General features: G+C 55.4%; 14 protein-coding genes across 14 annotated transcripts; 9 read left to right on the forward strand and 5 right to left on the reverse strand.

The window, feature by feature from the left end:
• Window positions 1–38: 38 nt before the first annotated feature.
• Window positions 39–854, forward strand: LTR77_009999 (uncharacterized protein; the record flags this gene model as incomplete). The annotated part of the gene is made up of 3 exons (XM_064807224.1): window positions 39–250; window positions 304–352; window positions 615–854. The coding sequence occupies 3 exons, from the start codon at window positions 39–41 to the stop codon at window positions 852–854; spliced, it is 501 nt and encodes a 166-aa protein (XP_064654597.1).
• A 186-nt stretch (window positions 855–1040) lies between these two features.
• Window positions 1041–1915, forward strand: LTR77_010000 (uncharacterized protein; the record flags this gene model as incomplete). Its single annotated transcript, XM_064807225.1, has 3 exons — window positions 1041–1325; window positions 1520–1674; window positions 1726–1915. The coding sequence occupies 3 exons, from the start codon at window positions 1041–1043 to the stop codon at window positions 1913–1915; spliced, it is 630 nt and encodes a 209-aa protein (XP_064654598.1).
• Window positions 1916–2445: 530 nt separating this feature from the next.
• Window positions 2446–3858, forward strand: LTR77_010001 (uncharacterized protein; the record flags this gene model as incomplete). The annotated part of the gene is made up of 6 exons (XM_064807226.1): window positions 2446–3099; window positions 3155–3212; window positions 3267–3383; window positions 3431–3609; window positions 3664–3735; window positions 3787–3858. The coding sequence occupies 6 exons, from the start codon at window positions 2446–2448 to the stop codon at window positions 3856–3858; spliced, it is 1152 nt and encodes a 383-aa protein (XP_064654599.1).
• A 141-nt stretch (window positions 3859–3999) lies between these two features.
• LTR77_010002 (uncharacterized protein) lies at window positions 4000–5249 on the reverse strand (the record flags this gene model as incomplete). The annotated part of the gene is made up of 2 exons (XM_064807227.1): window positions 4000–5053; window positions 5110–5249. The coding sequence occupies 2 exons, from the start codon at window positions 5247–5249 to the stop codon at window positions 4000–4002; spliced, it is 1194 nt and encodes a 397-aa protein (XP_064654600.1).
• A 520-nt stretch (window positions 5250–5769) lies between these two features.
• On the forward strand, window positions 5770–6675 carry LTR77_010003 (uncharacterized protein; the record flags this gene model as incomplete). The annotated part of the gene is made up of 1 exon (XM_064807228.1): window positions 5770–6675. One exon carries the CDS (start codon window positions 5770–5772, stop codon window positions 6673–6675), a length of 906 nt encoding a protein of 301 aa, XP_064654601.1.
• Window positions 6676–7021: 346 nt separating this feature from the next.
• On the forward strand, window positions 7022–9135 carry LTR77_010004 (uncharacterized protein; the record flags this gene model as incomplete). Its single annotated transcript, XM_064807229.1, has 2 exons — window positions 7022–9036; window positions 9096–9135. 2 exons carry the CDS (start codon window positions 7022–7024, stop codon window positions 9133–9135), a joined length of 2055 nt encoding a protein of 684 aa, XP_064654602.1.
• A 616-nt stretch (window positions 9136–9751) lies between these two features.
• LTR77_010005 (uncharacterized protein) lies at window positions 9752–11873 on the forward strand (the record flags this gene model as incomplete). The annotated part of the gene is made up of 2 exons (XM_064807230.1): window positions 9752–11524; window positions 11580–11873. The coding sequence occupies 2 exons, from the start codon at window positions 9752–9754 to the stop codon at window positions 11871–11873; spliced, it is 2067 nt and encodes a 688-aa protein (XP_064654603.1).
• Window positions 11874–12016: 143 nt separating this feature from the next.
• Window positions 12017–13008, reverse strand: LTR77_010006 (uncharacterized protein; the record flags this gene model as incomplete). Its single annotated transcript, XM_064807231.1, has 3 exons — window positions 12017–12563; window positions 12621–12742; window positions 12802–13008. 3 exons carry the CDS (start codon window positions 13006–13008, stop codon window positions 12017–12019), a joined length of 876 nt encoding a protein of 291 aa, XP_064654604.1.
• Window positions 13009–15035: 2027 nt separating this feature from the next.
• Window positions 15036–15803, reverse strand: LTR77_010007 (uncharacterized protein; the record flags this gene model as incomplete). Its single annotated transcript, XM_064807232.1, has 1 exon — window positions 15036–15803. The coding sequence occupies one exon, from the start codon at window positions 15801–15803 to the stop codon at window positions 15036–15038; it is 768 nt and encodes a 255-aa protein (XP_064654605.1).
• A 537-nt stretch (window positions 15804–16340) lies between these two features.
• Window positions 16341–17145, reverse strand: RHO3 (Rho GTPase; the record flags this gene model as incomplete). The annotated part of the gene is made up of 3 exons (XM_064807233.1): window positions 16341–16456; window positions 16514–16887; window positions 17096–17145. The coding sequence occupies 3 exons, from the start codon at window positions 17143–17145 to the stop codon at window positions 16341–16343; spliced, it is 540 nt and encodes a 179-aa protein (XP_064654606.1).
• Window positions 17146–18276: 1131 nt separating this feature from the next.
• On the forward strand, window positions 18277–18955 carry LTR77_010009 (uncharacterized protein; the record flags this gene model as incomplete). The annotated part of the gene is made up of 2 exons (XM_064807234.1): window positions 18277–18498; window positions 18569–18955. The coding sequence occupies 2 exons, from the start codon at window positions 18277–18279 to the stop codon at window positions 18953–18955; spliced, it is 609 nt and encodes a 202-aa protein (XP_064654607.1).
• A 113-nt stretch (window positions 18956–19068) lies between these two features.
• Window positions 19069–20391, reverse strand: CWC25 (RNA-splicing factor; the record flags this gene model as incomplete). Its single annotated transcript, XM_064807235.1, has 2 exons — window positions 19069–19640; window positions 19689–20391. 2 exons carry the CDS (start codon window positions 20389–20391, stop codon window positions 19069–19071), a joined length of 1275 nt encoding a protein of 424 aa, XP_064654608.1.
• Window positions 20392–20721: 330 nt separating this feature from the next.
• LTR77_010011 (uncharacterized protein) lies at window positions 20722–22387 on the forward strand (the record flags this gene model as incomplete). Its single annotated transcript, XM_064807236.1, has 5 exons — window positions 20722–20744; window positions 20792–21017; window positions 21064–21459; window positions 21514–21613; window positions 21666–22387. The coding sequence occupies 5 exons, from the start codon at window positions 20722–20724 to the stop codon at window positions 22385–22387; spliced, it is 1467 nt and encodes a 488-aa protein (XP_064654609.1).
• A 2242-nt stretch (window positions 22388–24629) lies between these two features.
• On the forward strand, window positions 24630–26464 carry LTR77_010012 (uncharacterized protein; the record flags this gene model as incomplete). The annotated part of the gene is made up of 5 exons (XM_064807237.1): window positions 24630–24974; window positions 25050–25136; window positions 25190–25253; window positions 25302–25564; window positions 25616–26464. The coding sequence occupies 5 exons, from the start codon at window positions 24630–24632 to the stop codon at window positions 26462–26464; spliced, it is 1608 nt and encodes a 535-aa protein (XP_064654610.1).
• Window positions 26465–26600: the final 136 nt, after the last annotated feature.

A 26600-nucleotide genomic window follows, 5' to 3' on the forward strand; every position in this document is an offset into this window, starting at 1 on the left:
GTACCTTTACAAGGTATTATGACAAGCGAAGCTTGCTAATGCGCCTTGCTGCGCGAGTACCCCGAACGTTGACCAAGCTTGTCGGGCTCATTGGCGTCAACAGCAGCGTCTTTGTCCGTTGGCCATCGTTCATCTTCGTTGCTGTCCTCAACCTGTCTAATGGCGGCACCTGGGGCTTGGTGGTCGGCCTCATTGTCAGTATCGTCTTCATGATACCTTTGTACATCAGCTTGGCCGAGAACATCAGAAAGTACGTTTGCACCATCCCTTTGGCTGACCACAGTGCTAATTGTCACGATCCAGGTATCCCACTGCTGGCGATTCGCAACGATCTCTTCTCGATCATCATTTCGTAAGCTGACCAGCTTCTCCCATCAGGCCAGTACCACTGGGTCGCCGCTCTGGCTCCCCCCAGCTGTCGAAAGCTCCTCAGTTTCCACTGCTGCGGCATCCTGAAATATACCTGGTTGTCCTACCTCACAGCCGCAACCTGGCTCTTCGCGTTAGACATCCAAGCCATCGTCCTCATCCAGACAGGCGAGTACCACGTCAAGTGGGCTTTTTTGACAGCTGTCGTTATGCAAATCATATCGCTGTCTGTTAACGTCATATAGGACAAACACATGAACATTCCAGAAACGCTTATCATTGTGATTCATGTCGTGGCCCACTTGCTCATCATCTCAACACTCGCGGTTGGAGTCGGCTCCGGCACTGTCACACTGAATTTTGAGTTCTTCACACAAACTCGCTGGTCGGCCAGCTTTGGCTCTGTAATTGGTATCAGCTACGTTGTGGGAGTGTTTTCCGGTTTCGACTCTGTCAGCAATCTGGGTAAGCTCATTATCTCTTAACGAAAGACAACAAGTTACATCCAAAGCAAGCACTACTCCGAACGAACGGCGTCGATATCTTACGTGGAGAAGTTGACCTCAAAAATCACATTTGTCATCCCACTGATTGATGTACTTCAGTCGAATACACAGTCAACGGCAGCCGACAGGTGCCCAAGTTCCCTCATGTGGACCACTTGTGCCAATATGCTCTCATGCATCCCGCTCGTCGCCCTCGTCGTGCTCTGCGCAGGCGACATCGCGACGCTGTTTGCGGAACCGCTCGGAGCCTCTGGACATCCTCTTGGGGCTGTGGTCCACCTGATCTTCAATGCTTCACGCCAGGACAACGCCCTCTCCAGTGCCGTGGTCGGGCTCATCGCACCGATTTCCATGATGCCTTCTACCAATACGACCGCAGCAGCTAGCAGGATGCTCTTCTTGTTTGTCCGTGACGATCACAGCCCCTTTGTGTACAGGGCCATGTATAAGGTATAGCGCACCCTCCTGCGGTTAACATTGCATTCGCTGACGTGAGGCAAATGCTTACCGAACATCGCGTTCCACTCATCAGCATCTGCTTCACCGCCTTCGCACCGCTTCTGATCCTGTGGCTGAACTTCGTATCCTCCATTGCGTATTCGGCTCTGGTCTCTCAGGTCACATTATCCCTCTGGACCACCTAGCTGATGGCAGTCACATGCTCACTCTATTCCAGGTTCTACCAGCCCAACCTGCTTGGCCGAGACTTCACAGGGATCTTCCACCTCGGGACATTTTGGGAAAAGACCGTTGACGGTGTCTCGGTGGTTTTCTTGACATTTGTCTGGGTTCTGTGCCGGTAAGTCACCATGCAGGCTGATCCATTGTAACGCTGTGCTGACCTGGGCAGGTTTCCATTCACGACACCGGTCGACGGGACGGCGTTGAACTACGCTCCTGTCATCGATGTAGGGCTGGGAATTGGTTTCACCGTTTACTGTTTCGCTTATGCTCGCCATCGCTACACGAATCCTGCGCCAGAGGAAATCGGCAACGTGAACGTTCCTGTTCCCTCGATGCCGAGTATTGGCAAGTCGTAGCTCACCTGGCGCTCGCTTTTAGACCTGTGTCAAGCGAGAGCGTTCAGCTTCGATAGATGGAGCATATTGAACGGCTTGTGGCAGAAAAGCAGGCGCAAGTCGGCCGCGGGCTGTTCTGGAGCGGCTGAAATTTAGGACAGCGAATATAATACTGATGCTGTAGCAGCTGTGCCAGCTGAGGTAGCCTGCAGTCGCTGTCCTGCCAGATACAGTATGTTCTTCGAGCTCAAGAGCTCCACATGCAGCTTCAGAGCTGCTTCCGGTGGCTTCAACTTGTGTCGTACAAACTTCCAGTGTGCAGGTCATAGCTGCGGAGACATCAGCCTTCCCATGGCCTGACACCTTCAATAGCGAATGCGATACCACTCGTTCATGGCTTGGGGCCGGCTGTACCCTGAACTTCAATTCTTCTGGATCAGCCGTTCACGTCCTTTATAGAGTAGACTACGTCGCTCCCGCACAGTGTCAAAAGACGTAAGTGATTCACCCACTCTCACCAGAAAGAATACCGCAACCTCCAAAGATCCACGATGTCCACCCAAAGCAAAGCTATCCTCGCCTCCGCCCCCAACTATCCAGATCACAGCCCTGGCAGCAACTGGTCCCTCGAGAACATCTCCGTCCCCAATGACCTCAAAGATGGCGAGCTACTCGTCGACATGCTGGCCAGCGGAATCTGCCATACCGACCTCATCTCCACAGGCGTCCCAGGCGGAACTCCAGGGTTCCCTTACCCTTATGTCGCCGGCCATGAAGGATCCGGATACGTCAAAGCCGTCGGTCCGGGCGTGAAGAAAGACATCAAGGTGGGAGACCCGGTCTTGCTGTCATTCGCTCACTGCGGACAATGCGAGAGCTGTGAGCAGCGGCATCCGGCCTACTGTTCAGCTTTCTTCCCGTTGAATATCTACCCCGTTGAAGACGTCTTCAAGGCTGAGGATGACTCTGGGGTAGCCGGGAAGTTCTTCGGGCAGTCCAGCTTTGCGAAGTTGAGCGTGGTGAAGGAGTCGTCGGTACTGGTGGTGCGGGACTTGGTGACTGACAAGGAGGAGTTGAAGCTGTTCGCTCCGCTTGGATGTGGGATCCAGACGGGTGCTGGTGCGACGTTGAATGTTGCGAAGCCGGAGGAGAGGGATCGGGTTATGATTCTGGGGGTTGGCGGTGTTGGATTGAGCGCGCTTATGGTGGGTTCCTTTCCTGCCCTGTTGAAGGTGGTGTGTGTGCTGATGATGAGTGTAGGCGGCGAAGATGCTCGGTTGCGAGCAGATCATTGCGGTAGACAGGGTCAAGTCCAGACGTAAGCGCTCAAACAACAACCAACGATCCTCAGAGGTTGGCTAACTGTACCCAGTCGAGCTGGCAAAATCCCTAGGCGCCACCCACAGCATCGACACTACAGGCGTCGAGGACCTCACCGCCACCTTCAAAGAAATCACGGGCGGTCGGGGGCCGACCGTCGTCATTGACAGTAAGCTCGATCCAGCCGGAAAACGGTTGTAGCTGACATCACCGCAGCAAGCGCATACGTCCCGTTGATGAAAGCAGCATACAACTCGCTTGCTGCTCGCGGAACGTTCGTTTTTGTCGGCGCCAATTTGGATCCGGCTTTTAACATGGAGTTGGGCATCACCCAGCACATGATGAACGGGACGAGATTGCTCGGGTGCGCGGAGGGTGATAGTCTGCCGGAGGAGGTGAGCTGCTTCTCAATCGGTCTTGCGGCTTGAGGCATACTAACATCGAACCAGTTCATCCCGCAGCTGATTAAGTATCAACGGGAGGGCAAGTTCCAGCTTGATAAGATCTCGAAGTTCTACAAGGTAAGATACGCCTGCAGCGAGTGGATCGACGATGAGCTGACGGTATTCTAGGCGGAGGACTTCAAGAACGCGCTGCACGATATGCATACCGGCGAGGCGATCAAGCCGATTCTGACATGGTAAGCAAGTGGCGCTTGGAACAGACCTTGATGAAGCTTCCTGCCTCTGGCTATCTCGTGGATCCTGGTGTAAGCAATGGTCTATACAGGTGCTGTAGGGTATATCTTATCAAAAACATTGCCAAAGATGCAGCCTCCACCATCATCATGCTGAGCCTCTCTTCCGCGCATCCTCAACCGCCCACTGAACAGCCTCCGAGACATTCTCATGGATGATGTCCGGCTTGTGGCTCGGCTCCTGGCCCTCCTTCCACACGCCGGTTTTGACCAGGACACTGGTCCAGTCGCTGCCATGCGGTGACTGATAATTGTTTGCGCCTTGAATATCGGATTCAGGATTGTCGCCGACCATGTAGACCCTCTTCAGCGGATCATTCAAACCGACCGGACCCCAAATCTTCTTACGGTGCTGTCGGAGCAGGTTCTCGGCATATTCGTACGTCGCTTGAGTCGGCTTGCCGATGGTGGTCTTCTCTAGCTTCGCCCCACCTGTAACTGCGTTCCACAAGCCATCGAAGGCGAATTGAAAACCTCCTTGGCCGAGACGATTCAGGTGGTAGGATGACGCCCACCACAAGTCAGGGTTGCTGTAGTAGAGAGCTGGCTGGCCATCTTGCAGGTAGCCATTATTCGGCAAGCTCGAGTCACCGTTCTTCTTCGACAGCGTGCCGAGAATACCTTGCTCTGACAACATGAGATCCAGTATCAACGAAGCATCCAGACCCCAGTCTCTAGGATCGTTGTAGACGAATATAGCATCGATCTTTAAGCTATCCGGCGGAGACTCCAGGTTGATGGGCTTCGGCGGTGGCTTTGCAAACGCCTTGTAAACCTCCTCGAACGGCTTTCCAAAAGGCCAGATGTCCGGGTAAGCTGTATAGATATCTCCCGGCGTCACCACGTTCTTGTACCCGTAACCCTGCGCAACCCTCTGGCATTTATCGTGATCCCCTCCAACCACCAGAACCGTCTTATCATGGTACTGCTTCAGATTTGCAAAAGGAGTATGGCTCTGCAGGAACATCCCCGTATCCAGCGGTACGTCGAGCTTCTCCTGTAGGTCCCTCACCCTCTCCTCTTCGCTCTTCCCGCCGCCATTGGTGAGTAGGACGAACGGTATTCGCTCGTCTTGCAGATACGACAGAGCTTTGTGAGCGCCCGGGATGGGTGTTGAGGATCGGACTAGAACGCCATCGATGCTATTGTCCGTCAGTATTGGCTGCGTTGAAGGAGGAGCTAATGGATGTTCGCATACTCGAAGGCGAAGCCGAAGTTAGGGATCTTGCTCTGCGTGACTTTGGTCTGAAATGACCTCTGCCTTTGGAGGTTTCGGCATCGTATGCGGCCTGTGTTGGCGAGCGAGCGACGTATCACTGGCGTGACCGGTGTTGCCATAGAAGAGACGGAGATGTTGGGTTCGTTGAACCTTCACGATGTCTCGGTGGTGTCAGAGCGTGGGGGCGGAAGAAGGTGGGGGGTGGCTGGACGGCAGGCATCTCTCTTCTCTCCAGTAGATGCTCCTGGTACCATCTTCATTCATCTCCATACATGACAAGCGACAAGACCAAGAGTTGCATCCTAATCCAATGCCAACGCATCGTTGGGCGTGAGTGGTTGGTGCAATTGAGCGTTCGCAGGTGGTCGACGCAGCTCATATCTCGCTCTTGTACCGTTGGCTCAACCTTTACTGCAAACTTCATCGCACTCCTGAAAGACTTCCGTTCTCGGACAATCGCGGCGACAGTCTAAATGTCCATTCAAGGGCGGAGCACCACCGCAACCATTCGACAGCAGAGCAGCTTAGTCGAGCTCTCGTCTCGGCAGCTGAACAATCAATCTACCGTAGGTCGAACGATATAACTTCCTATTTCCACAACAGCTCCGTTCTGGGCATTCTTCCTCCATTGTATTCAGCATGAGAGTCGCAGTATTAGGTGCTACAGGGCTCGGTGGCTCTCACGCCTGTCGAGAACTACTCAACCGGGGCCACACCGTAACAGGTCTATCACGAAGCCCAGAGAAGCTCGGCAAGCACAAGGACTACAGCCCTGTCAAACTAGACGTCGACCAGGCCAGCATCGCTGAGATCGTTCCCGCGTTCCAAGGCTTCGATGCTCTGATCAACGCCTATAATGGCGCAAACAACTACATGACCTTTATCGAGACGACTCGCAAGATCCTGCTCGCCGCCAAAGCCGCGAAAGTAGGCTACTTCATCATGATCGGAGGATCTGGGAGCCTGATCATCGAGGAGCCATATACCACTGCCGCCGACTCGCGCGAATGGTGGTTAGCTTACCGTCGCGCTAACGCGGACAGCGAGGCCGCTACGGAACATATGGCGGAACGATTCGCAGGAGCTGCCGATTTCGTCAGGGGGTACCGCAAGGCTCGAGTCAATCTGCTCGCGGGCAAAGCGGGCGAGGAGGACCAGAAGATGCTTAAGCAGGTAGACGACCAGGTTCTCCGTAGCGATGACTGGATTCCAAATCTGCCGCTGGCCGCGCGAGCCTGCTTCCCCATGTTCGAGGGCAACACTTCGTTCAAGTGGACATTTGTGTCGCCTCCAGCTCGGTATTGGCCAGGTCCGAGAACTGGGAAGTACGATGTCTGGATTGATAAGTTGCCTATGCTGGAGAAGGCGGCGACGAAAAGCCTTGATGGGAATCAGTACGAGGGAAGGCTGCTGAAGGTCTCCGTGGCAGATCTGGCTGTAGCGATTGTTGATGAGGCAGAGAAGCAGGAGAAGGTTGGGAAGCATTGGAGTGCTGTTTCTGAATGGGACGGCGATGTACCCTATCCGAATAATGCGACTATCTAGATCGTTTAAAGGCAGAAGAACATATCTAAGCTGGTAGCTCGCTGCTGTTGTCATTGTCGGTCTAAAGTCCGCTCCAGTATACCAAGAACATCGACTTTGTGTTCGAGAACACGGTACTACAGTCCGTTGTTCGATCAAGGAAATACGGGTCATTTATGTTGTTATTGAATGCTCCCGTCCGAGACGGACTCTCACGCGGACTTTCCGTCTCCCAAAGTCCAGACCTCATGCGGTCACAGACCACGCTAGCTGCGGCCATACATCTCGCTCCCATACCATCCTACCAACATGATCCGCCTCCCCACCACATCGTCCGGCAGCATCACCTCCTTGAGGTGACCAAGTGATGTTTCGCTTGCCGCCGCGACTATGCGGGCAATGCGCAAGCAAGATCCTGAGACCTCGATATGCTTCCGCAGCAGACCTTCGATTCGGCGATAGCACACGAACATACATCTCGAGCACGCGACACATAACACCGCGGAACCTCAGTTCACGGCATACCAGCCTAATCATCCGACGCTTCCAGAGCCAGTTCGAACCTCTCAAACCACCCTCACCATCGTCCTTAGGCAAGCCCCGCCAGCCCAAAGCATACACCCGTTCGCGAAAATGGCTACGGCGGCTGTTCAGAACCGCTGTAGCTGTCGGACTCATAGGAGTTCTTGACCACTACTTCTACGACCGCTCTCTCGCCCGCTCGTTTCGCACGTTCTACACCGGCCTGATCGTTGCGCTGGACTACAACATCAACTTCCGCCCCGACCCGTGGATTGGCGACAACGTGAACGACCTACATTCGCGGAGCGCGAGGAGGGTCTTTGAGCTGTTGAGGGAGAATGGAGGACTGTACTTGAAGATAGGACAGGCGATTGCTATGCAGAGCGCGATTCTGCCGCCGGAGTTCCAGAAGATGTTCGCTCGCATGTTTGACGATGCGCCGCAGAATGATTGGGCGGAGGTGGAGCAGGTCATAAAGGAGGACTTTGGGAAGAGTGTGGAGGAGGTCTTTGGGGTCTCGTTCGCCGGTGATTCTTCGAAGGGTGTCATGGAGCGGACGGCAAGAGCCAGCGCGAGTGTTGCGCAAGTACATTGGGCACGACTCGCAGATGGAAGGGAGGTTGCGGTTAAGATTCAGAAACGCGAGATTGCGAGACAGGTCGGCTGGGATCTTTGGGCATTCAAGGTTGTCACTCGGCTGTATACGTGGTGGTTCGATCTACCGCTGTACCATCTGGTCCCATACATCACCGACCGCTTGATGCTGGAGACGGACTTTCAAAACGAAGCTAAGAACGCAGGGAAGATGCGAGAGCTGATACAGGGCGAGCCGCGCTTGCGAGATCGCGTCTACATCCCGGAGGTCTACCACGAGCTGAGCAGCACGCGTGTCATGACCGCGGAGTGGATCGAGGGGATACGGCTATGGGACAAGGAAGGCATCCAAGGGTCGTGGCAGGGCGGATGGAGGAAAGGATCTCCTGGTGCTGGCGGCAGACGGCTGGATCCTCCTCCGCCATCAGTCGCCGCAAGCGTGCCAACCAATCACCCTAACGACGAGAAGCTCAAGCCAGTTCGTGATGACTGGCGTGGTCCGAGGAAGAACGGAGGGCTGGGCTTGAGCTTGCGACCAGTAATGCAGACCATGGTCGACCTCTTCTCAGCGCAAATGTTCCTTTGGGGACTTGTACACTGCGACCCACACCCAGGTAACATATTCATTCGGAGGCAGCCAAGCGGCAAGCCTGAGCTCGTCCTGATCGACCACGGCCTCTATATCCAAATGGATCCAAAGTTCCGGAAGGAGTATGCGCAATTCTGGCGCTCGCTAATGACTTTCGACAACGCCACGATCAACCGCATAACCAAGGAGGAATGGGGTATCAACGCACCGGACATTTTTGCCAGCGCTACTCTCATGCGACCCTACGAAGGCGGCGATCGCAAAACGATTGACGAGCTTAGAGGCCTGAGCAAGCAAGAGCAGCGCCAACGACAGTTCGAGATGCAGCAGAAGTCCCGCAAAGCCGTCCGCGAAATCCTCGCTAACCAAGACAAGTTCCCGCAAGAACTCATCTTCATCGGCCGCAACCTTCGTATTGTGCAAGGCAACAACCAATTCCTCGGCTCACCTGTCAATCGGGTCAAGATTACTGGGACGTGGGCTTCGAGGGCGCTTGCAGAGGGCAAGGATGCGAGTTTTGCGGATCGATGGAGGGAGTATGGACGGCATGTGCTGTTTAGGACTGTGCTGCTGAGCACGGATGTGGTGTTTTGGTGGAGCAAGATGAGGCAGTGGCTGGGGTTGGGGAAGGGCATGGACGATGATATTGAGGAGAGTATGCGGAAGATGGCTGGCAGGTGAGTAAACTCATTCTTGAGCAACAGATTTGAGGCGGCATGTACTGACTGAACGACAGCATGGGTGTCGAACTTCAACACGGTGTCTTCGAGGGCTGATTACTCGCGGAAGACGAGCAGTCATGGGATGGTAGAGATTTAGAGGCTAAGAATTAGATGATAGACCTAGATGGTGGCTCCAGCAGCTCAACTCATATCTCTCTAAAGCATTAACTTGTCGAGAAATTTGTACTGCCAGCTTGATACTTTAAGGCGTCCAGCGGTGGGGGTCCTCTCTGCTCTAAGGTTTTGTAGAGACTGCACGATATGCGGTTCACTTTGGCTACAATTTACACCCAAAACCTGAGCATTGATTTTCGGTGAGGACTCAACAACATACCTACATGTGGACCACGAAAACACAAGACAGTCGAGTGAACCAATACACCTTTGCTTCGGCAAGGCCAGCACAGCGAACTTCTGCCATCTTGCCCCGCCATTCGTCCAGACGCCAACGGCACCCTACATTCATCTCCTCCTCCTACGCCCGATAGGTGCATGTTCAGCTGTGGCCAAGCTTCGATTGCCTGACCGACCGACCGGTGAGTTTGCGTTGCACGAGAAGAAGACTCAAAAGGTCTCGACCTTCGTCTACTGAGATACACATCTCTTTCTGAACACTGAAGTATTCGCAACTGGCTCGGACAGGCGGCACTGGCGTTGGAGTGGTGCAAACATGTCGCTCAGACCAGACGACAGGTCTTCTCGACACAGAGACAGATCTCGCTCGCGTGACCGTTCGCGGTCTCGAAGCAATGTCCGCGCGCCAGAAACCACGAAGGCCTCATCTCCGCCCTCGAACACACCGTATGGCTACTCCGCTCCACCTCCCGGGTCGTTCGACGAGGCTGGTTCACCGAAATACGAACTAAGATCACCCGCTACTACTGGAGCAGAGCGGTCTGACTACTTCCGTCAAGCACCGCCCGCAAGGACGAGCACGTATCCGCAGCCGTCAAGCCATTCCAGCGTACCCTATCCGATTGAGGACGATCCATACGATGGCCCGCAGGACTACAACACCTACACCCGCTCGAATACGCTCCCTCGGATGCCAGCGATGCCGGACGACGACTTTATCGACTTGGCCTATGGGAATGATTCACCGCCCAACGGCAGCCGGACTCCCTCTTACAGCAGTCCCTACCCTCCAGGAAGGCCTGCCGAACCGTATCCGCCAGAGATCTCTAGATACCCGCAACGGCCTGAGTTACCTATTAGTCAGTCAAGGACTTCATCATATACCCGGGAATATGGCCAATCTTCACGGGAAGCGGCGTACCCGCCGAAGCCACAGTATGATGAACGCAGGCCTGAACCCGAGGGACGGGCTCGTGATCTACAGCGAGAGGAGGTCCGACGGAGTTACTCATACGATTCACACGGTCGAGATGCCAACATCGTCGACAGAACGCCGGCGCGGGAGAAGACGGACTCCAAATCAAAAAGTGTCCGGCTTTCCGTCGATACTCGCTCCGGCGGTCTCGATGCTCCACGCTCTCCGGGTCTGACAGCACGAACGGATCGACTATCCGTCAGTGGCAATCGACCAGACCTCTCAGGTCAAAGCGACCTACCGCCACCCAGCCCGCTTCTCGAAGCATACCACGGCACCTACCAGCAGCTCTCTCCCATGCCAATGGCACTCAGGCCAACCAACGACGATGACGAACTGGACGCTCTCGAGCCACTATCTCCTCAAATGGTCCGCGGCAGCAAGGACAAACTAGCCCAAGACGCAGAGAAGAAGAAAAAGAAAAGCGTCAAAGTCGACGACTACGAAGAAGACGCCAAACGGATCTCAAAAGCTCTACGGGGCACAAAGCCAGACACCGACACCCTCTGCGAGATCCTTCCAGGCCTGACCCACGATCAAATTATGCACGTCCGGCGCGAGTACCGGAAGCAGGTGAAAATTGCAGACCGGAGCGTCAAAATGCCCAACCACTTGAAGATGAAACTCTCTGGCAACTTTGGCAAAGCCGCATACGTGACTGCGCTCGGTCGCTGGGAGAGTGAAGGATACTGGGCGAACTTCTTTTATCAATCGCACAACTCTCGTCGAGAACTGTTGATTGAGAGTCTGATGGGTCGGACGAACCGCGAGATCCTGGAGATCAAGGAGGAGTTCCGGGACAAGCGATACGCTGACGACCTGGTGAAGTGTATGGAGAAGGAGCTGAAGATGGATAAGTTCCGTGTCGCCGTGCTGATGGCGCTTGAGGGGCGGCGGCAAGAGGAGCAGGATGTTTATCCGCAGGAATACAAGAACCGCGATGTCGAGACGTTGCATAAGGCGCTCACCGCGAAGCAGGGCGGGGAGAGTGTGATGCTGGAAATTATTGTGCGGAGGAGTGATGCGCATCTGCGAGAGATGATGAAGACGTATGATCGGATGTATCAGGAGAACTTCCCGAGGGCGGCGTTGAGGAAGAGTAGTAATCTTGTGGTGAGTATCTTTTCATCTTACCCAGCAGGATTTTACCATGCTGACAATGCTACAGGGCGAGGTCATAGCCCACATTCTCAACGGCGTAATCAACAAACCCGTCCGCGACGCCCTACTCCTTCGACACGCCATCAAAGACATTGCCGAGAAGAACAAAGATGACGAGCTACGCTACGAATTGCTGATCTCGCGGCTGGTGCGGTTACATTGGGACAAGCCGCATTTGTCGAAGGTGAAGCGCGAGTACTTTCAGAAGTATGCGAAGCACCTTGAAGTGGACATTGAGGATGCCACATCGGGCGAATTTACGGATTTCATGTGGGAGCTTTGTAAGACGGATAAAAAGTGACGGCAGGGAAGATGGAGGGAAGGACAGCACCGTCGGGGCAGCTTCGCGGGAACAGCAGCTGAATGTGAACTTTTCAGTTGAGATGGAGGAGATGCTGTAGCGCAAGCACAAAGCAGGATCTCTGAGAATCGATGACACGAATGTCAGTAGTCAGTAAACAACCTCGTCTGCAGACTCGGTCTCCTCCCCTCCCCATACACCGCCCCATTGGTACTCATCCCCTGCTCCGCCTTCTCCTTCGCCTCTCGAGCAATCCACACTCCTCCACTAGTCCCCAGCCTACTCGCCCCTGCTTCAAGCATCTTCACCGCGTCCTCCAGCGTCCGGATCCCACCTGAAGCTTTCACCTGCATGCGCTTCCGCCCCGGCCCATTGCCCTCCGCCAACTTCTGACAACACGCAGCCATCAACCGTACATTCTCCACAGTAGCGCCCGGTCCATTGAATCCAGTCGACGTCTTGACGAAGTCAAACCCAGCTGCGGCAGCCATTGCGCAGCCGGCGATGATCTGAGATCGATTGAGCTGTGAGGTCTCGAGGATGAGTTTGAGCTGGACCGGGTGTTGGGCTTGCGAGCGCAGGGCGACGAGTTCCTGGTAGATGGAATTGTATTTGCGGGCTTGGAGTTCGAGGTAGTTGATTACGATGTCCAGTTCGTCTGCGCCGGATTGGATGGCGGTTTTGGCTTCTCTGGAGGGATGTTAGTGGTTGGCAAGATGGGGTGAAGGGGGGGGGGGGGATACGTACTGTAGTTTGTAGAGGAGATCATGCGTGCCTTCGTGGAAGCCGACGACGCAGGCTACTCTGACCCCGGAGCCTCTGAGGTCGGCGGCACATTGGTGGACGAAGTTTGCTCGCACGCATACGCTCTGCAATACTTATCAGCTGTGCTCTATTCTTGGCCGGACAACGGAAGATGTGCACTTACAGCAAAGCCATTAACTCTGGCCTCTGCACACAACTCATCGATCTGAACAGCCTTGGTCTCTAGCTTAAGCAGCGTATGGTCGATCGTCTTCGTGAAGCCACTACTCCTTATGCTGGGACACGAGTACGGCTCCGACGACACCTTCAGGTCATGCTCAACCTCCTCAATGAACATGGACCATTCCGCATCAGTATACCTAGAGCCCATCGTCGCTCGTCAGTCACTGTTAACGACAAACAAACACCAAACACCAGAACCCCTTCGAAGCAAAACAGTGCTTCGGACTTCCGTCCTGGAGGCCTCTCACCGTTTATACCCGCCCTCCACTGCCCCTAAACCAGACATCATCCAACGGTCTCAACTGGATTTAGCTCCGGATCAGCGCCACAGTCGTCGGCACATGGAACTCTCGTGGTCGTGTCTGTCTTGTTCGAGGCTAGACGTTAGCACGAACCACTGCCGCTTTGGGGCGACGGCAGATGGGGACGCGGATCCGTCCCAGTGGGTCGGCTATCAACTATGAGATACCTACCTGGCCTAACTCCCGGGAGATCTGCGCAGCATGAAACAGTACCTACAGTACGAGAAGTGTCATTCGGTGTTGTTGCTAAACTGGCTTTGTCTGCTTCCACTCTAACCTCTGTACTGCGACTGAAGTGAATGTATGACCCCCACATCTAAATCAACTCTATGGATTTTTCCATCCTTCCGTTGTACTTGCAAATGAGCGTCTGCCTTTCCTGGGGTTGTGGCCAGTTGTGGCGCTGTCCGCTGGTAGCTTCCTGTGTTGAATCCGCGTCCTCCCCCATCCATCCAGCGCTTCTCGCAGTCGTAGTAGACGGAGATCCCGTGGAGCTTTCGAGGCCTGCCTAGCTGTCTTCGCTCTCGTCCCCAGCACTGCTTGATCCCTCTAGAGGTGGAGGACCGTTCGGTGGCAGAGTGCAAAAGCAGGACTTATGTGTATCACAGTAGCAACCGTGAAAACAAACTTGCAAAGTCACCCATTGATATCTTCCGTTCGTCCTCTGGCATTCTTGCTGTACATTGTTAGACCAAACGCAGTCATCTTGACATGTTGACCGCGGCTTACCACTCTCCGGAGACCACCTCTCCCGAGCCAGCACCGTTGATTGCCAAGTTGCGCTTTTCTGCAATATTGGCGAGCTTCTGGGTCTGCCACAACTGATGATGATGCTTCCGGCTCTGCCACGGGCTCTGCCACGACTGATGTACCCCAAAGTGCCAGAATCATCACCCATCCGAAGAGATGTGTCGGAAGCATGTTGGCCTTACTGGTTGCTACGGTACTGTCCAGTAAAGAGGCGGGATGTTTGCGAACGTTTGGCTCTCGAGGAGGGTGGGTGAGATGATAGTCCCATGACTACGACCATTGCCACAGCTTTATATGCAGAAACTTGAAAGCACTTCCCTCTTTCCCTTCCTGATGTTGGGGCCGTACGTTCGATCACAAACCCCAATGAGCACCGTAGGCCAGCTCGAGGCACACGATATGAGGATGCTCTGGAACTTCATTGATTCAACGCACGCTGGAAAGGGGATATGGGGCAGGTAAATGTACACTACCGACGGGGGGTCCCAGTGAGATCCCCAGATCCTTTGTGTTATCGTTCGAGGCCAGAGTTTGTACCTCCGGTACGAGCGATCACAGCAATTGCCGCTTCGGTCGACGGCAGACGGATCTGTGCAGTGGGCCGGCTACGAGGTGCTGGACTGACTCGAGGGACGTCTGCGTGGTGTGAAACAGTACCTGTAGTGATGATGTTGAAGATGTCATCTGGTGTTTCAGGCGTGCAGTTTGACGGGTTGGTGTGGAACTTGTTGGAGCTGGAAGCGGTTGATGAGGTAGGAAGAGGTCGGGGACGAGTCCGTTTTGAGATGGGGACATGGGTAGTAATTGATGTCTCACTTGTACGAGGCGAACGCGTAAAACCAACCACGAGCCCTAGGAGGTACTTTGATCGAGCTGACCATCGCCAGGCGGTTGGTAACAGAACGAGGGGCAGTACAGCAGCGCCAGGGGCTTTAGACTGTCGAAGAAGGGCAACCGAAACACCCCGTAGAAGGTAGCAAAAGGTTCTCTCGCGGCAAAGGTATCTGACACCAACTGGCTGCTTATCAGCAGCAGAGGCTTGTCCATCTCTCTAAGAACACGCCAGCTGCTCTTCGAAGAACAGCTCATCATCCTCCCCCTCGGCCATCGCCAGAGACACCACCTACTGCAACGCCCTACCCCCATCAACAGGCAATTCAATCCCCGTAATAAACCCCGCCTCCTCGCTCGCCAAAAAACACGCCGCATTCCCCACGTCCACCGCATTCGCCACCCTCCCCAGCGGAATCCCCTTCATCACCACCGCCCTCCCCTCCTCCGTATCAGTTCCCCCAAGCACCGACGCCATCATCCCCGTATCCGCCGCTACGGGACAGATGGCATTGCACCTGATGCCGTCCTTTGCGAACTCCGCTGCTAGCCCTTTCGTGACGGCTGATACCGCGCCTTTGGAGCCAGCGTACCAGACGAGGTTTGGACGGGGGCGCGGGGCGGAGATGGAGGAGATGTTGACGAACACCCCATGCCCCTGCTTCTTGAAATGCGGGTGCACGGCTTTGGCAGACTGGTAGAGGGGGGAAACATTAATCTTCATGATCCGCTCATATTCCGCCTCGGGCACCTCAGTCGAAGCCTGCGCGTTATGCACGACTCCCGCGTTATTGACGACGATATCCAGACCGCCGAGTTTCTCGATGCAGGTCTGGACGGCGGATTGCCAGTGGTCGAGTTTCGTGACGTCGCCTTCGAAGGCGAGGGCGTGGGCGGAGCCGAGGGAGGAGGCGACTTTGGAGCCGTTGGCGGCGTTGATTTCGAAGAGGAGGACTTTGGCGCCTTCGTGGACGAATTTGCGGGCGATGCCTTCGCCGAGTCCGAGGCCGCCGCCGGTGATTATGGCGACTTTGTTCTCGAGGCGGCCGGGGTGGGACATGGTGGGTTGATGTGGCTGCTGGAAGTATTGGCTTGCAGGGAGAAGCGGATGGAGTGGTGAGTCGAAGTCGATTCGCAGTTTTGAAGATCAACGCAAGGATGGCAAGAAACCAAACGGAATAGAGAGATACTTGCCAATTGAATCCATATACTTTTGTTGTAAAGATGAAAGCAGACAACATCACCCCTCTTCATCCCCACGCGCTCCCCGCAGATGGTTGTCAGACCGAGCTGTTGGTCCTTATTTCCGAGAGTAACGCTCGTTGACGGTCAGAGCGAGTAGAACCTTTGAAGGCGTTTTGTATTTCTGAAGACCGGGACTGTGGTGTACTGCCCCGATCAAAACAATGAGTATTTTCAGCAGATCCAGCGCCAGAGCTAATAACAAAAGCCGTCCGCCCCATATAAACTCCCATCTAGCGCGTAGAATACTGCCGATGTAATGATGGCCGCAATAATGGATATTGTTGCGAGCTGTGTCGTCGAAAATCGTGAAATGAGCAAAGGTGGGTGGGTGATGTCGAGTAACGGCAGCGCATCACATAACTGTACAGCTGCTGCTCTTGTCACCCTTGACATTCTTCACCTGGAGCGCCACACGTGCAGCTTCTGTGAACGCCTCGTTGACGCCTCGGTTCTTCATCGCAGAACACTCTGCCCCAGCAGTCAGCTCTCATCCGCGCGATCATCCCAATCCGAGTCTGTACTCACCAAGATACCTCAACGCCTTAATCTTCTCCGCCACCGCCAAACCCTGCTTATAATCAATCGTGGGCTTCTTTGGCTCCGGCGTCGCCTCATCCTCATCCCGTCCCTGCTCCCTCAAATCGCACTTCAGCGCCACCAAAACTAATCTCACACCGGGGCAGTTCTCTGCTATCTCGCCCACCCATTTGCTCTCCACATTCTCCAGCGAGTCAGGCGAGTCCACGCTGAAGCAGAGCAAGATCGCGTGCGTGTCATCGTAGGAAAGACTTCGGAGGCGGTCGAATTCTTCTTGGCCGGCGGTGTCCCAGAGGGAGAGCTCGACGTGCACGTTGTCGATGAAGATGTCGTGGACGTAGTTCTCGAAAACGGTGGGCTCGCTGGGGATTATGTTAGTCGTGCTAGTTTGTCTGGGAGCAATGCGCCGCGTGGAGGAGAGGTGTGGTGGCCTTACTATACGGTTGGAAAGTATCCTCTGGTGAAGACGTTGAGTAGTGATGTCTTGCCGCATGCTCCGTCGCCTCTGTGTATCGTCGTCAGTCGTCTGCGCGCATCTATACCCCCATCTCCGTCCTCGAGTCCACATACAGTAGCACCAGCTTCCGCTGGACGGTCTTTGTTCCACCGCAGAGCGGCATCTTCTCTCAACGTTTTCCACTGGTGCAGGGTTGTAGTGTTCTCTTTCTGTAGTGCTTCCGCCGCGCTGTCTTGCGCTCTCGAGTCCGAGGAATATAGTCGAGTCGTCGAGGCTCGGTGGTGTTACGCGCAATGGCACAGACTCAGCCACGGTCTTTGAACGATATCTCCAGTAGGATCATTCCCACGCGCTGATCGTAGCGTGCGAATGCGCGTCCGAGTCACGGGTCGTGAAGGTGATGTAGAGGATACGAAACGAGCGATAGAAGGAAGAACGTGTCTGGGGAGAACAAGAGCGAGGACCGATCCATCATTCATCATCGACCGGCCCGTCTGAACCTTGCAAGCCGAGTCAGCCTAAATCTGGCCTGGTTCGCCCGCCTCTCCACCCGCGTTTTTGCGGAGCAAGGGCCTGATGAGACTTGGCCAATGGCTGGCAGCTGGCTCTGCGAGATTGAGATGAGCCTTTGACTTCAGATACAGGCGCATGAAGGAGGGGTCGAACGAACGAGCTGAACGATCTGCTCGAGGAGGGCAATTAAATGTTTACCGCGCGGAGGAGCAGGAGGAAAAAAGCAGGTCAGTAGATGATGGGTTGGGGAAGGCACGCGATTGTCCGTCAAGTGCTGCAGCGATGAGAGCACAAGGTACATCCATGGATGTACGGTCGGTTGGTCTCTAAGAGGCACAGAGCTGAGACGAGCGCAGGAGCAATGCCGATTCCATGTTGGGACGTTGAGAAGCAAGCGTAACGATGCATAAGGTATCCCGATTATCCCAAGCACATGATTCTGCTGATTCAGTGTTGTATTCCACCTGCTGCAACCTTCCTTGGCTCGAAGTTGACCTTTCACGTGCACCTGTAGTGCTTGGCTGCCTTTGCGTGGCCTGATGTATCTGGTGATATCGGCAGTCCCGACGACGCCAGATTTCAGCTTCTTACTTCTTGATGAACACGGTGTATGCCCACTACACTGCGCAGCAGTCCAGACTCCCTACAGCCGGTCGAGCAATTAGACGACTGAGCTGGGCAGAGACTATAAAACACCCACTGCATCTCCTGCTTCCGACATGCCTGCATCCAGATCATCTACGAACGTTTATCGTGACAGAGCGCCTATCCGCAATCCATCATGCTTTCCTCTACATTCTCCCTGTTCGCCCTGGTGTGCTCAGGAGTCCTAGCCCTCGCCACGACCAACGACGCGGCCGGTGAAGACATGCTCGCCAACGTCAACGAACCACTGCTTCTCGAGGACCCATTCGACCCTCCAAACTGCGCCGACAGGGTATACGAGACTGAGGTCGTCGGAGACGGCTCTCCCACCAAGTGGACGTACTGGGAGAAAGTCAGCGTACGCAACCCATCCCGCACACGCACCCCCCACATCCACGAACGCTCTTGCTGACCTTCCCCTCCACCAGGGCGAGCACTTCTGCGGCGACGGCGACTGCACCATCGGCGAAGGCCAAGCCTGGTCCTGGAGCGTCAGCTTCTCCGTCTCCGGCCCCATCAACCGCTGGATCAGCGGCGGCTTCTCCGTCAGCGCGGGCCACGAGAAGACCGAGTACGTCGAGTGTTCGGCGCAGCCGCACGAGTCGGTTTGCGTGTGGTTTGGGAAGTGGCATGAGGAGTATACTGTGCAGGATATCGACTATCCGGTGGAGTCGGGGTGCGGTGGGGTTGTCAGGGGTTCGGAGCAGCGGGTCACGAGTCCGATGTCTGGAGATATGGGTGAGATCTCCTGGTGCGGACGGAATGAACAGTGTGATGGTGATAGCGAGTGGGCAATTGACTGGTATGGCTCGTGAGTCTTGTGTTGCTCGTGAGTAAAAGCTATTCAGATCTTCAGCAGGAGCAGAAACTCTTCGAACAATTGTCTCTGTATTAGTACCCCTTAGCAGCTCTTTGCTACAACGTTTGCTCAATCAAGCTCCATCCGCCCTTTGCCAAACCTCCGCCCGGCGTCCACACCCTCTGCTTCCTTTCGCACACTGCCAATAAAGCGGGCTTTGTCAGAACGCTTCTTGTCGTCTTCCTCCCGCTGTCGTGCCTCCTTGGCCTCGATGTCAGCCAGCCTTGACTTGCGCTCAGTCTCAAGATCGGAAGCGTTCGACTGCATGGCCGCCAGCTTTGCAAGGCGCTCGGTTTCCGGGTCCGCAGCATTTTTGGAAGGTCGCTTGTCTCCGGGAGGCGAGGTGTAGGGTTTCTTGTAGTGACCGTAAGACGGTGAGCGTCGACCGCTTTGTCGGCTCCTGTCGTCCTTGCCAGCTTTGTATGGTGATATTGACCTCGAGTCGGACGAGCCAGAGCGCCGTGGGCTGGGATACGACCTTCTGCGGTCGTTGCGGTCATCTCGATCGCGACGCCTTGGTGGCGAACGAGATGGAGACGGCGATGGCGAAGGACTGCCACGGCGTCTGTAAGGCGACCGGGAGCGCGAAACACTGTCAGCACGGTCCCGCCTCGATCGATATCTGCGGTCATCGCGATGTCCTTCCGACTTCCTGCGTGGTGGTGACCGCGAGCGCGACCAAGACTCACTCCTGGATGGCCTCCTTCTGTGCCGGTGAGAATGATGACGACGCGACCGCCTCTCGTCGTCTTCTTCAGAGTATCGTCGCCTTTTGCTCCTGTGCCCATCGTCATCTCGATGTCGATGCCTGTGCTTTCGGTGCTTCCTCTCCCGGTCGCGGTCTTTCGGTTTCTCTTCATCCTCGTCCTTCCCTGCGGCCTGCATCAGCTGCCTCCTCCGGACAGGATCGCTCATCATGGCCTCGTAAGCAGCCTGCTCCTGCTTCTTGATCGCAAGCATGGGATCGCTCGCTACTTTCGACGCCGTATCCCTCATCGAGTTCGCATTCGTGTTGAGTGCCATAAATCCACCCTCCCCACCCGCCGACTCAGCATCCTTCTTCAAGCTCTCGGTCTCACTCTTCTTCACCAACCCATCCAGCCTGCGCTTGCCGAGCAAATACCCCTCCATCTCCTCGCTCACACCGGCACCAGGTCCGTTCGAGCCGGGGCCATTGTACATCCAGTCGACACGATCAGTCCGCTTCTTGCCACCGGCCGCCTCTTGCATCTGCTCGAGCTCGAGAATCTGGCGCTCCTCTGCGCGCTCCTTGAGCACTTGCTCGATTTTCTTGCGCTCGTCCAGTGCTTTCTTTTCTTCGGCCCAGACGCGCTTCTGGTTGGTCATCAGATGAGGATGCCATGATTTCTTCAAGTTGAGATCGCCTCCCATGGCGGCGGTGTTGTCGCAGATGTATTGGTGAGTAAGTTGAGGTCGTTGGAGGAGGAAGAGAAGATTGGGTTGGCGAAGGCAGACAGTCAGGCAGGTCTTGGCGGTCCGTGCTATCGATTAGCTCCACGTGCCTGGAACTGTTTGAGCTTCCCGTCAACCAGAGCTTCGTTAGAGACATCAACGAGTCAACATCACTGCGACGCTCCTGTTCAACGACGTGAAGATATTTCGAGCCGATCGGCAAGATGTGAGTACCCCATTGTCACCTCACAGCCCGAGAAGCGCCGTCAAGGTACTGACGTTTGCACCAGGTCGGACGACGATGACTTCATGCAAGATTCGGACGACGAGAAGTAGGTTGCCTTCGAACCAGGTTAGCATTCGTACTGACAGAACGTAGCTACGACTTCGAATACGAGGAAGATGAAGATGACGCAGAGCAGGGCGGTGATGTGGATGTGGAGAACAAATACTACAACGCAAAGCAGATGAAGGGTGATGCGCCTGAAGAAGCGATTGAAGAGTTCCTCGGTGTGCCGGCGCTGGAGCCTGAGAAGGGCAATTGGGGGTTCAAAGGTCTGAAGCAGGCGATCAAGCTGGAGTTCAAGTTGGGCCACTACAACAAGGTAGGTCTCGGTGCCCTCGTCAGCTGAAGAGTGCTGACATCTGCAGGCCGTCGAACACTACACCGAGCTCCTCACCTACGTCAAATCTGCCGTCACCCGCAACTACTCCGAGAAGTCGATCAACAACATGCTGGACTTCATCGAGAAGAATGCGGAAGATGAGGCTGCAAACGAGTGCATGGAGCACTTCTACTCCAAGACGCTTGAGTCTTTCCAGGCAACCAACAATGAGCGGTTATGGCTGGCGACTAACACGAAGCTGGCAAGGCTCTGGCTCGCGCAGAAGGATTACACTCGTCTGACCGGCAAGGTTCGAGAGCTCCACAAGGCATGCCAGAGGGAGGATGGGACGGACGACCCGAGCAAAGGGACGTACTCGATGGAAGCGTACGCTCTGGAAATCCAAATGTATTCCGAGACCAGGAACAACAAGCGTTTGAAGGTATGACAAATTGGCTGGCCAGACGTTGCGGAATGAGCTGACTTTATGTGCTAGGGCTTGTACGAGCGTGCGCTCAGTGTTCGTTCGGCGGTGCCGCATCCCAAGATCATGGGCATCATTAGAGAGTGTGGAGGGAAGATGCACATGAGCGAAGGTAAGCAAGGGGTGCCCCTGCAATAGTTTGCGCGCCCTAACTCGTGGTCCAGAGAACTGGAAGAGCGCCCAAAGCGACTTCTTCGAATCATTCCGCAACTACGATGAGGCCGGCTCGCTGCAGCGAATCCAGGTGCTGAAGTACCTTGTGCTCACAACCATGCTCATGGGGTCAGACATCAACCCGTTCGACTCGCAAGAGACCAAGCCCTACAAGAACGACCCGCGCATTGCCGCAATGACAGCTCTTGTCGATGCATACCAGCGCGACGACATCAATCAGTATGAAACCATTCTTCAGCAGAACAAGGACCTCCTTGCAGACCCGTTCATTGCCGAGAACATCGACGAAGTCACCCGCAACATGCGTACCAAGGCGGTGGTTAAGCTTGTTGCGCCCTACACTCGCTTCCGGCTCGACTTCATCGCGAAGCGCCTGCACATTTCCGTTCCCGAGGTCCAAGATATCGTCGGCTTCCTCATCATGGACAAGAAGCTGCGTGGCAAGATCAACCAAGATGTCGGGACTGTCGAGATCGAGAGCCGCGCGGACCTGGACCGGATGCACGCCGTGGCTGACTGGACGACAGCGATCCGCTCGCTTGCTTCCGTCGTACTGAACGAGTCGGAAGGTTTCAAATCTGACGACGCGCTGGGAGGCGGGGGTGGGCCGTCGTTTGCTTCTTCCATGCCTGAGTCCTTCATGTCGTCTGCGAGAGGACCGGCCGCGGGCACGTCAGGCAAGCGCAAGCCGAACCGGGCGCCAGGAAAGTGAGGTTGATGACTTGCATGAGAAGCGTGGAGATCCTACGAGCAGCGACCAACCATGATACCGAGACCTGTCAGCCACATCTGCAACAGGAGCGCCTTTGGGATCGAGGTCCAGATGAAATGTAAGGCAGAGCAGAGTCGTGAAGGAATAGAGGTATTTGAAATCACCGGCTGCTGCTTCCGAACCCACACGCCAGGCGGCACCGTCCAGCACTGGGGATGCTCATGGCTGAAAATCTACCGTCGCACCGGTTCTCGTTGCGCAAGGAAGAAGAGGTTCGGTAGCAGGGCTGTGACCGGGCGGACTTTCTCGGCTCTAACGTCCCGTGCTCGTCGGTTTAGCTGTTCACGTAGCACCAAAGAGGAGCTGTTCTGCAGAGGCAGGCAGTTGCAACGAGCGCATGCTCCCACGATGCCCCAAGCTCGTTCCTCTCAAATCTTTCCTTCGCCGTTGCCGAAGTCTTCTGTGTAGCCTCGTCATATTGTGTGAGTGTTGGAAAATGATGTCTCTGAACTATCAAAGATGCATGTACACACCACCTCCAACTTTAGGCGAGCTGTTATTATCGATCCGCTCGGCAGCTTGACGCCTCCATTCGCGATCTCTAGACATGACCTTGCCCTTACCGCGCCAACGAGCTGATGGTGTCACAGGCGAAGAGTGCTACTGCTGGTGCTGGGATCCATGCAACCGAGCTGTCGGGACGGATGCAGACTCGCTGCAGCCACCGACCAGGGTCAGACGCACCGCCGGGGCTGACTTGTGCGACTTGTCATATTTCGACCCCTGCTGTCGATGCTCGTCTACTGGCAGCTCCTGCATCTTCGCTACCAGCTGTCGAGAGAACGGTATCGTGATGCTTAACGCAGAACCGCGTGCACATGGCGAAACCGCCAACTCACGAGATACAACACGGCGGCCGGACGAGGGATCCGTGAAATGTCAACCGCGCTCTCACAGGATACACCTCGCCGACTACTTTGCACGACCGGTGGCACTCGAATGGGTTCGCAGCGCCCTCCTCCCTCCAGCGACCGACACGACCGCTGGAGATCCCGGCGTCGCGTTTCACATCAGAGGCTCGCCTGGATCGACCACTGTGCATGGTGGCGCCGTCGAGCACGGCGTGCCTGTCGGGAGGGCTTCGAGAAACGACTGGCTGTGCTTCGATTGGGCCTGGGGGAGTTTTTTGGCATACATTGCTCGTTGTGTCCGGACTTGCGCTGCTACATTTCGCTCTCTTCATCTCTCCCCTCCCTGTGCTCGTTGCAATGATTTGAGATTCGGGGATCGAGTTAGATAGGCAGCGCGCGGGCCGGATGCTGTTCGCTGCGGCGGTTTAGATCTTGGGTTGTTTGATCGTATCGTGGAGAGGCGCCGATGGTATGTCCTCCCTGCCGGGGCGTTTGCTTCTGCGTCTAGAGCCTCGATCCGGTGCCTGGCATGACGGTTCGACTAGTAGGCAAGTCGTCGTATTTCCAGATGTTCCGTGCTCGTCTCGCTCGGTCCCCCCCGATCTCATTGAGTGATGTAGGACCCGGAGGATGGCGTTTTCTCTCTGCTGCTGCTCTGCTTTCAGGCGAGCGTGCGGGCCCTATTGTGTATGTCAGAGTGGAACCTGTCTGAGCGCAGGTGTGATCGTTCCGTCCCGTATATCTTGCGTTGCAGCACCCCGGTCGTCTGGAACCTCTTCTGCTGCTCTCCCACTTGTTGCTTGCTCATCGACGTTACTCTACAGCAAGGAAGTCTGAACCGCACCTCTGTTTCGAACCACGCTGCACCCTACCCTGCCTGCCTGCTTGCTCTGCTCCTGCGCAGTCCGAGGCTCCGGTGGGCAAGGCAAGACAGCATTTGCTGCAGGCATTGAAGCTTTTGGTCACGGGCGTGTCTTCCTTGGAGTGTGGTGTTGCAGTTTGATTATCTTGTTCGATTACCTACATACTCGCCGTGCTGTCTCGATACCGACCTGCTGTTCTGTTTTGTTTTCCGACACCGACCATTGCAGGACAACTACCGACAAGTCGACGACGAAGTCTCACCAACGGACGACCAATCCTGCATTCCAGTGCTCCGTTGCAACCGAGCTCGACCAGGCTAGCGATTACTGCACAACACGCTGGCAGCGGCAGCGGATCAAGCAAACATTTAGTCGTCGACAGACAGATCGAAGAAAGCGCCCCGCTTCGCTGCGTTAGCTTCGGGCGTCCACCGAAGCTTTGCGGGTGAGCGAGCGATTGAAGGAGGGATGGCCAGCCAGCACCAGCAGGCTCATCACTTCAATCCTCAATGGTACTTCTACCAACCGCCCGGCCAAGTCTACCATGATCCAGTGTATGCCCCGGTGGACTATCGAGTGCAGCAAGTGGCGCCGCAGCAGCAGACACCGACTCATCAGCACCAGGCTTTCGTGACGGCGGCCGGCTTCACGGCGCTTCGACCTCAGCAACAACGACTTCCCGTCCGCACTCGACAGCAGACCCGTCACGCTCGCGCCACCATGGCTTCCGAAGGACAACAGCACGCCGGACCGAGCGAGGACGAGATGGCGGAGATGCAGAAGTTGAGCAACGAGTATGAGCCTGAAGTGAAGGTGTGTTTGGTGCTTTTTGAGTTGCGGCACGAAGCGAATCTCTCCTTTTGAGCGCTGACCACGATCTACGAGTAGGGACCGCTAGTCGGCCAGCGTCAATCGACCAACAACCTCACGACCGAGTATGCGTCCGCCGATCCGGTGTATCAAGCGAAGACGACGGTGAGTGAGAGTCAAACGTACAAGTGATGAGCCACGCTGACTGAACGTCGCAGAACCTGCCTCAGAAGTACTCTCACTACCGCACCGTGAGAGGCGATGGATCGTGTGGATGGCGAGGTGCGTGCAGTCATGTCCTTGTCATTGAGCCCAATTAATGTTATACAGCCATCGCCTTCGGCTACTTTGAGACTCTGATCAACCTTGGAGATGGCAACAAGTTCCTCGAAGAGGAGGCAAGGCTCCGTTCCCTTATGAACACCTGCACCGCTGCTGGCTATGACCCTTCGCTTCTCGAGGACTTTGCCGAGGAGACTTACACTCTCTTGAGGAAGGTTGCGAATGGCATGCAGGACGGTACCGCCGAGAATGCGCTCCACGAGACTTTCAATGATGACTACGTCCAGAACTTCATCATTACGCATATCAGGGTATGTTCCGTACATCTCCGTACCTTGAGCATCCTGCTGACGATAATGCAGACTCTCACTGCCGCCTGGATGAAGACTCACTCGCAGGACTACATCCCTTGGGTTGTCGGCGGCTCATCTATCGACCAGTACTGTGAGCAGTCTGTCACGCCCGTGTCGAGTGAGCTGGAGCATCTCAGTCTCAACGCGCTCAAGGATGTTCTGCTGTCTCCCGCGGGCATCACTCTCGAAGTCTTATACTTGGACCGAAGTCATGGCAAAGAGGTCAACATGCATCGCTTCTCTCCAGTCAACCATGGCGGCTACGATATCGGCTATATCAGGCTTCTGTACCGCCCGTTAGTTATGAATGACTCCTTTCTATCACGCTCGGCTGACATCTCCAACAGAGGACACTACGACATTCTCTACATGCCCTCTGATCTGCCACCAGTCCCCGTTCCTGCTGCCGTTCCAACATATCTACAGTACGCCAGCCAGCCGTACCATGAACCAGTCTACGATCTTGGCCTGCCGGACTTCATGACGACCATCCCTGGCATGTCGTACGCCAACCCACACCAAGCATGGGTAGGTTCGAGCTATGCAGACTCGGACTTCTTTGGATCGTCCGCACCAGTACAGCAGTGTCCGCAGCCAATACCAGCACCTGCAGTACCGGCTCCGCAACCTCAGATGCAAGCAGCGCCCGTGTACGTGCCAGCGGCGACAGCTCATCTGGTGCCACCGCCGACGCAGATGCCCGAGGAGCTTGTCATTCGCACCGTGCCACAAGCCAACGTGTCGTCGCACCAAGGGTTCGCGCCTCAATCTACTGGACCATTCAGACCGTCGACGTGGCAGCTCGAGGCTGATATGTCTCAGCACACACCACTTCAGACTGCCATCTTCAGGAAGTGAGTGACACCCACTGCCGTATAGTAGTGACACCAGACTAACGCACTGTAGTTCCCACTTCAACACAGCGCATTTCCTGAATCCGGACTTCCAGCCGGAAGAATGGCATCCCGAAGACGAATACGTAACCACCAACACG

Source organism: Saxophila tyrrhenica (genome assembly GCF_035928015.1).
Source record: "Saxophila tyrrhenica strain CCFEE 5935 chromosome Unknown scaffold_20, whole genome shotgun sequence".
NCBI classification, from domain to species: domain Eukaryota; kingdom Fungi; phylum Ascomycota; class Dothideomycetes; order Mycosphaerellales; family Extremaceae; genus Saxophila; species Saxophila tyrrhenica.